Genomic DNA, 9,034 nt, shown 5'->3' with positions numbered 1-9,034 from the left:
CGAAACTGTAGACGGTTGCATGTTTTTAATTTTCTCTCTAATATTATCAATCTTGCAAGTAAAGAATTTCATAAAGTCATTACTGCTGTGCTCTATGGAAGCGTCAGCAGTTGAATCTCTGTTTCTAGTTAATTTAGCCACTGTGTCAAATAAATACCTAGGATTATGTTTGTTTTCTATTAAGAGATTTGAAAAATAAGTAGATCTAGCATTTCTTATAGCCGTTCTGTACTCAATCATTTTTTCTTTCCACGAAAGGCGAAAAACTTCTAGTTTTGTTTTCTTCCAACTACGTTCAGCTTTTCTAACAGCTCGTTTTAGAGCCCGAGTGTGCTCATCATACCACGGCGTTGGATTAGTTTCCTTAATCTTCTTTAGACGTAAAGGAGCGACTGCATCTAATGTGCTGGAAAAGAGAGAGCCAATAGTTTCTGTTGCAGCATCGAGTTCTTCTAAGTTGTCAGTATACTAAGGCGATGAAACTGCTCGGGGAGATTATTTATAAAGCAATCTTTAGTGGTAGACGTGATGGTTCTACAATATTTATGGCTGGGTGGTGGTTTTGTAGCCTTGGCTAATTGTATTATACACGAGACTAAATAATGATCTGATATATCATCGCTTTGCTGTAGAATTTCAACAGCATCAATATCAATTCCATGCGACAGTATTAGATTTAGGGTATGATTACGACAATGAGTGGGTCCTGACACGTGTTGTCTAACTCCAATAGAGTTTAAAATGTCTGCAAATGCCAATCCAAATGCGTCTTTATTATTATCTACATGGATATTAAAATCACCAACAACAAGGACTTTATCCGCAGCCAGTACTAACTCTGATATAAAATCAGCAAATTCTTTGATAAAGTCATTATGGTGCCCTGGTGGCCTGTATACAGTAGCCAGCACAAATGTCAACTTACATAATGTTACATAAAGCACCATCACTTCAAAGGAATTATATTTGAAATTCTTTTGAATGATTCTGAATATATTACTATAAATTACAGCAACACCTCCCCCTTTGCCTTTCTGTCGAGGATTGTGTCGATAATCATAACCTTGAGGACTAGATTCATTTAAAGTAATGTAATCGTCTGGTTTTAGCCAGGTTTCTGTCAAACACAGCAAGTCTAGTTTATTGTCTGTGATAATTTCATTTACAATAAGTGCTTTTGAAGAAATAGATCTAATATTCAGTAACCCAAGCTTTATCATTTGTTTATCTGATTTATCTGTGATTTTCATTTTTTGAACATCAATTAAATTTTTACCCTTAAAAGGTTTCGGAAGTTTTTTGTATTTACTAGTTCGAGGTACAGACACAGTCTCTATGTGATAATATCTAGGTGAAAGAGTTTCTATGTGCTGTGAATTATTTGAGTTCTGTGACGTGAGGCGGCTAGCAGACGGTCGGTTTAGCCAGTTTGTCTGCGTCCTGATATGGGCCCTGGTTTGTCATGTTTCAGCTCTAAGACTATTTGCCAAATTTCTAGATAGAAGAGCAGCACCATCCCGGGAGGGATGAATACCATCTCTTTTCAACAGATCAGGTCTGCCCCAAAAGCTTTTCCAATTGTCTATGAAACCTATATTATTCTGCAGACACCACTTAGACAGCCAGCCATTGAGTGATGATAACCTGCTAACTATCTCATCACTCCGACGAACAGGAAGAGGGCCAGAACAAATTACTTCTATGTAATATGTGCTGCCGACCAAGTATTGAGTGTACAAATGAACATACTTTAAAGAACTTTAACTTTTCTGTTTTGAAAATCCATTTTTTGATTGATCTTAGGAAATATTCTAATATTTTGAGATACTGGATTTTGGACTTTCATGAGCTGTACGCTCTAATCATCAAAATTTAAAAAAAAAAAAAAAAACATTTGAAATGTTTTACTTTACATGTAGGGAATCTAGAATATATGAAAGTTTCATTTTTAAAAATAATTTACAATAAAAAAATGAACTTTTTCACGATATTCTAATTATATGACCAGCACCTGTAGATGATGATGCTACTTACTATTAGTGTGCACTAACGACTGATCTTTATTGCAGATCAGTATATTATATACTGTTAAATCACATGCTATTTATTGTTTGGGCTTTTTCGTTCTCCATGATTTCCATTTATGTTTGTTGACCATCCATGTTCAGCTGTAGGCCTATGTAAGTTAGAACATTTAAGTATCTTTAATATTTCAATACCCATCAGCTTCTCTGTTGAATTATAAATACAAACCTAGAGAGAATAATGTCTTTTTTTTTTTGTTTTTTTTTTAATGGTGGGTGCAGCAAAACTCAGCACAGACAACTAGGCCTACTGTACAATGCCTCCACTTTGGGATGTGTGTGTTTACTGTAATTCTTTTTCAGCACACTGCCAATATAACCATCACACATACATGAGACTACAGTTAGAAAGATTCAAGCTTTGTTTCTGAATGCCCAAAGAAAAAATACAGTGTCATTTCAATTGACATTTAAACTCAACAAACAAGAAATGTTCATATATAAGAAAAATGTCTTTTAAAACATTTTTAAAAACTGGACATTTTTAATGTTCAGAAACTACATTTTCATAACTTAATTAGAATGTTTGCAAAACATTCTAAAACATATTTTCATTAGCTGGACAGCCTGCCTATTCACAAATATGTCTCCAATCTACAGTGCACATCTTCCAGGCACATCTTACCGATTCCAAAGCACATTAGTCTTAATAACTACCATTAATTTTGTATTTAATCATTTATAAGTGATATATAATTGTTCATGAAGGCTGGAAATGAAAAGCCTTATATTCAGATGTGCAGAAATATTAGGTATGTTTTCTTTTACAGATAAAATGAGCCAAAAAATAGATTTAACTCAGACTGACAAGTCAAAAATTACTAAATGCCCATGAAGAATGCAATACTAGAAATTGCAGTTAAGGCATGATCATTGGATAGTGAAACACTCACTGGGTCAGCAGGGTCAGAAGAAAACAGGTGGAGAAAAAGAGACGTGTTAACTGCAAAATAATTAAGAATTAAGGTGAAGAATTAAGTGTGAAACCATCAGGAAGCCTTCAGTCTTCAGCGCCACCATTTTCCAGAACTGCAACCTACCTGGAGTCTCCAGAAGTGTCAGGATCTCAGAGACTTAGGTTAGGCAAAGAATCCTAAAAAATGACCCGCTCTTAATAAGAATCAAGCTGAAGTGTTGTAAAATACACAAAGACTGTTTTTATAGGCTTTATAAAGAGACAGATTGCGAGTGACTCTTGAAGAACCAGCACAACATCCTCTTGTACCACTGTTTGAAGAATTCATCTTCCAGAATCTGGTATTAAGGTGTGGGAGTTCATTTTTCGGGTTCCTGATGGTTTCACACTTAATTCTTCACCTTAATTCTTAAATCTTAAATTCTTAAGTCTTTTCTTCTTCACATGTTTTTTTCTGACCCTGCTGACCCAATGAGCATTTCACTGTCCCACGGTCATACCTTAACCACAATTTTTAGTATTGCATTAGTTTTGCAATAACATTAGTTTTGCAATACAAAATCAACCTGCCTAATAATTCTGCACGTACTGTACAATATTTTCATACAACAACTGCAAGGTGTCCGATGAATGAACAATGTGATAAACAATACTCACTAAATGTACCAGAAACTCAAACACAATCTGCATATTTTTAAATGCTGACGGATGTAACTACCTGAACTTCAAACCTATTTGCTGCAGCCTGCGATTTACAGTACGCTCCTTATTTGTGTAAACTTAAGTGTTTCTAAACTTTTTGCTCTCTATGCTTTTTCCAATCTGCGGTCAGTCAATAGGAATGAATTGAAAAAACCCACTCTGCTTCACTCGCTTTGCGCCAGTGGATGTGCACTGTCATGGCGACATCTGAAAGACAATGAAAAGATTCAAACAAATAGAAATAGCACTTTAAAGATGCTAGTTACAACTGCAGGATTTTACAGGTTTGGTATAATGGATGTTTTTGCTCGGGTGGTGGAAATGTTCACCCAATCGAGAAAGATTTTGATCAGCAAAACAAAAATGAGCAGGAACATTGGTGGCTTGATCGAAAGTCAAGTTTGGCAACTAAAGACCTAAATTTCAACATTGTTTTCTTTTGAAGACATATGAGTTCTGATGACAGGGAAAAAAAAGAACTATGTTTTGTCATCTGGAAGATTGCAACATGCATTTTAAAGTATTCATAATAGGTCCTCTTAAACTGAAACTGATTTCAAATGATCTTCCATTGTCTTGTAACCTTCATTTCAAGCTTTCTTTTTTTATTTAAATGAATCAGATAAATATTGGATGTATTTTTTCTTTCAGATATGAAGCAGATATTGAGCTTTTTGAGACTCTATAAAAACATGTACATAAATCAAATTGTTCTTGTGTGCAATCATACGAGCTGATCGATACACATCATGTTTTTCTAAATTGTAGATTTTCATCAAAAACTATGTAAATTCACCATTGTAATTCACCATTGTGTATAGTTATTATAAATTCTCAAGTAATCAGGCTGAAAGTTCATCTTACACCAACAGGAAGTAAAAGTTTGTCCAGTATGAAACCACACAGAGAAAGACCTTATTATTTCTCAACACACACACTGTCAGCATTATAAAAATGCACCTTCCTCCTCTCTTAGTTTGAAGAGTTGGTGTTGTGTGTTTGTGAGCGAATAACTTTTCTGAACTTCTCTCATCATTGCTCCCGAACTCCTGAAAAATAACACAAAGAAACAGAATCTCAAAAAGAGACAACAGTATTCTCAGGTAAGTTTAGAGTTAAAGTAAAAGGTCAATTTAAAACTTCAACAGTGAACATCACAGGTTTAAGTGATTATTTCAAACAGTTAAAATGCTAATCAACAAAAAATGCAGTTGCACAAATTTTAAATGCATATTATGTAAGAAATTGGTAAACAGTCTGTGCACATATATCATGTATATTTAGTATTTGTGAAACTATGTTGTTTTTCTGGTGGTCTTTCATCACCTGTTCTTATCATCAGAAGGATTTGACTGAATCAAGATGCTGCTGATCATTGAAGCTCTTCTTCTCATTTTAGCTGCTCTAGGACAGGTAAGCTTGTGTTCTGGTATGAATATTATAGACATGAATACTGATGATTGATCATTATGATTCCTGTTGCTGCAGGATCACAGAGCTGCTGCAGGAAAGATATTTCCATTGAATATGGCACTGAATTCAGTTGATGACCAATATGAGGGCTGTAGAGAGAAAATGGCGAATCTGGTGAAGACAAAATATCTGAAGAAGGAAATCAAGAACTCAGCTAAATATAAAATTAGTTGGCAATTAGGTGAAAAGTTTGTCAACTTCCCAAAAGGTCACTTGACAAGGAATCATTTAATTGCCATTTACGTGTACAGTGATAGTAATGTATATCATCATTTTAATCCTGATACTCGTTACGGTAAAAAACAGTACAAACAAATGACATACAAATGGTATTCACTTCACTTTCTGTTAACAGAAGCGATGCAGATTCTGAAGAAAGCACAAAATAAATGCAGGGTAACGTATCGTGGTACTACAGCTGAATTTAATAAGTATGTTCTGAACAAAGAGATTCGATTCGGTTCATTTACATCCTCCTCTCTTGATCGTAATGTAGCACAAGGTTTTGGAAGTAAATCTTGTTTTGAAATCTACACATGTGAAAGTGCTGATGTGACTAAATATTCGAAGTATCCTAATGAGAAAGAGGTGCTGATTCCTCCATATGAGAAGTTTAAAGTCACTGCTGTTAGGACAAGAAAATATCAGCAAAATCTCTGGTGTGACACTGTGTTCACTTTGAAAAGCTCTGGAAAAGTAAGTTACCAGAACTGTGCAGTGGCATTCAAGAAACCATCCAAGAACTACTAATGTTATTCACTGAAAAAAGTGCTTGGGATTTATCAGTTCCACACAAGTAAATATAAAAGAAATCTTACTCTTGATTTAGTTTAATTCTTTGTCAACAAACATTTTTTGTTCACATATAATGGACATTCTGAAATAAAATTATGTAACCCAACACATTGGCCTCAAAGTGATTTTATATGCATATTCATTTCCTCATTTACACGTACATTCAGAATGAAAATATATTCAATATATTCCCAATAAACTAATTAAATTGAATTAATTTCAATGCACTTATTTTTTTTATTTTTTTTAATAAAGGTTTACTTATTTTTTTCCTAATTGAGGAGCTTCTGTGATGTTGGAGTTTTTGTGGCTTTCATTGGGCAGAAGAGAGGACGTTTGTGCTCTTTGATATTGTACAATTTAACCATACCAGCATTAAAAGACTAAAATGACATATTAAAAAAATGCAACTGCAAAAAAGCTTGTATATAGACACTGCACTTTTAAACAAAAACAACTGTCACTCAGTGACTAATAATGTTTTTTTTTTTCAATGTGTCTGTAAATTTCCCGACCCTCTTTCATGAAACAGCGTTGCCCCCTGCTGGTCAGATCTGACAGCAACCCATATTACATAGATATACCGCTGTAAATACGTAAATAATTATTATAAGCTTACCGTAGTGATACAGGGCAAGGCAAGAACACGGATTGTAATATAGATTTATAATATAGCCTACCCCCTCATTATTTTAAATTTTGTTATTTTTGAGAAAGAAAAAAAACCTATAGTTATAATATGTGCAACATGATGATGACCATTTATGTTCAAACTAAAGTTACATTCTAGTGCTTCATTCTAAGCATTTTATGCGAAGAAATAACAGCATAAAGATCATTTCAAGCCGTCACATATCTGCTTGTGCAACACAATGAATTTAGATCTTAAATCTCTCATTTAGCTGTTTTCAGGTTTGCCTTTTCCCAACCAATGAATTTACTATAGATACTGTGGTTTTTGATCTTGTTCAAAAATAAAAAGTTAACAACACAAACTATGTCTATTGAGATATTTATTTCCTTTTCATATAAAAAAGGCAAAATTACTACATTAAATTAAATAAAACACAAAAACAGTTAAATTGTTTACTTGGTGGTTCTTGAGGGTCTTTCACACTGCGCTTAACCCCGGGTCATGAACGTTCTAAACACCGTCTTTAACCCCGGGTAAAGGAACGTTTCGGACCCACTTTATATTAAGTGGCCTTAACTACTATGTACTTACATTTAAACTAATCATTTGATACAATGCACTTTTTATGTACATACATGTTTCTACATTGTACTTATATTTTAAAAACACCTGCATGTAATTACATCTGTAATTCATTTCTGTAATTACATTGATAATTACACTGTTGACCCATCCCTTAACCCTTACCCCTACCCTGAAACCTACCCATACCGCCAAAGCTTTCCCTAACCTTACCTGTATCCCACCTCAATAGCTGCAAAAGTGTTTTGCAATTCAATATGAACCCAATAAGTACATTGTACTTATTTTTTGATGTCAGTACATAGTAATTAAGGCCACTTAATATAAAGTGGGACCAACGTTTCTTGTAAATTAGATGCGGGTTGAGCACCTTTTTTTTACCCGTGGTTATGAAACCCGCTTTTGCGGTGCCAAACTTGCAAAGTGTGAAACAATGCGTGTTAGAATATTATAACTAGACACTAGCAACCGACAACCAATCGCGTGCCATATATTCACACGCTTTGGGCAGTCATGGAAACACCGTACAATGTAGTATATAAACAGTCATTTCTGCGTACGATAGAAAAAATGTCAAACGACAATGGAAAACGCGACGATTGGAGTGAAAAAGAGACCGTCATTCTTACCTTTATAGTTCGAAAAGTTTATTCAGAAAAAAAACTTGAATTACAGTCAGCAATGAGGACGCACAATGCTAGAGCCTTTATGTAAACAGGCCACGTGCTGCGATTGTCCAGTCAGTAACACTGACACCGCAAATATTCAAATAAGGATTTAACCCGGTGTTTAGGAATGTGCAGTGTGAAACGGCAGTTTATGAATAACCAGGATAAACTGTTAACCTCAGGATTCCATTTACCCAGGGTTTAGAGAATGGCCCAGGGTTAACTATTTCAAGTGTGAAAAGCCCTCTGGAAACCTAAAAGAGTATAATAAAGTAAAAAAGGTAACACTTTACAATAAGGTTAAACATTAGTTAATGTATTAACTAACATGAAGTATAACATACATTTGTATTTCCTAATCTTCCTTAACGTTAGTTCATGAAAATACAGTTGTTCTTTGTTTGTTCATGTTAGTTCACAGTGCATTAACTAATGTTAACAAGATTTTAACAGTGTATTAGTAAATGCTAAAATTAACATTAACAAAGATTAATAAATGCCATAGAAGTGCAGTTCATTATTAGTTCATGTTAACTAATGTAGTTAACTAATGTTAACTAATGAACCTTATTGTAAAGTGTTACTGTAAAATAAAATTATTCAGACATTCTCCACCTTAATAATGTTCAGCTCAGGCTCGTGCGGTGAAACCGGAAGACTAGAGGATTGGTTAGGAGGGCTACATGCCTGGAATGATCCATCTGCACTGGTGGAGGGCATGTCTACGGATTTACCATCCAGCCCTGTAAAGGAGTCTGTGTGTGGCTGTGTATAGGGGAGTGTGCTGGGCGAGTATGTTTGCGTATGGGTCTGCGTGAATGTTGGCGTGCGCGCTTGTGCGTGGGTGAACGGGGGCCCGCTGGAGGTCGGGCACTGCTGAAACCCGTTCATGGTGGGAGGGCTGAGCTGGTCCAGAGAAAACACCTCGATGCTGTCGAGACCAGAATCGTGGATCTCGTTGTATCGCGTCTGGGCTTGGCTGCACTGAGCGTAGGCGCCCTGGCTGGTCGCGCTCTGGCTGAATGGTACCGAGGAGGCCAGTGAACAAGATGCTGGAGCACATGTGGTCTGCAGAGGGTCAAATTTGGATGCGAGATCCTGAAGGGTGCTGAGGATCTGCTTCTGGACCTGAGTCTGCTGGGCTTGTTCTCTCTCCAGTCGGCCTTGTTGCTCCACCATC

The 9,034-nt window shown here is 35.6% G+C and overlaps 2 protein-coding genes across 2 annotated transcripts in view; one reads left to right on the top strand and one right to left on the bottom strand.

Moving 5' to 3' along the window:
• The first annotated feature begins 4,663 nt into the window (after window positions 1-4,663).
• Window positions 4,664-6,068, top strand: LOC125259672 (NAD(P)(+)--arginine ADP-ribosyltransferase 2-like). Its single transcript, XM_048177553.1, has 3 exons — window positions 4,664-4,805; window positions 5,045-5,115; window positions 5,191-6,068. The coding sequence occupies exons 2-3, from the start codon at window positions 5,065-5,067 to the stop codon at window positions 5,923-5,925; spliced, it is 786 nt and encodes a 261-aa protein (XP_048033510.1). The 5' UTR covers window positions 4,664-4,805; window positions 5,045-5,064; the 3' UTR covers window positions 5,926-6,068.
• Window positions 6,069-7,403: 1,335 nt separating this feature from the next.
• LOC125259493 overlaps window positions 7,404-9,034 on the bottom strand; it is a 7,618-nt gene continuing 5,987 nt past the window's right edge. The window contains exon 4 of the mRNA XM_048177169.1: window positions 7,404-9,034. This exon is cut by the window's right edge and continues 293 nt beyond it. Within this exon, the coding sequence (XP_048033126.1) occupies window positions 8,455-9,034 (580 nt within the window). The 3' untranslated portion in view covers window positions 7,404-8,454.

Source organism: Megalobrama amblycephala, linkage group LG1 (assembly GCF_018812025.1).
Source record: "Megalobrama amblycephala isolate DHTTF-2021 linkage group LG1, ASM1881202v1, whole genome shotgun sequence".
Taxonomy (NCBI): Eukaryota; Metazoa; Chordata; class Actinopteri; order Cypriniformes; family Xenocyprididae; genus Megalobrama; species Megalobrama amblycephala.
The sequence above is the reverse complement of the archived record's forward strand: the minus strand, read 5'-3'. Positions and strand labels throughout refer to the sequence as shown.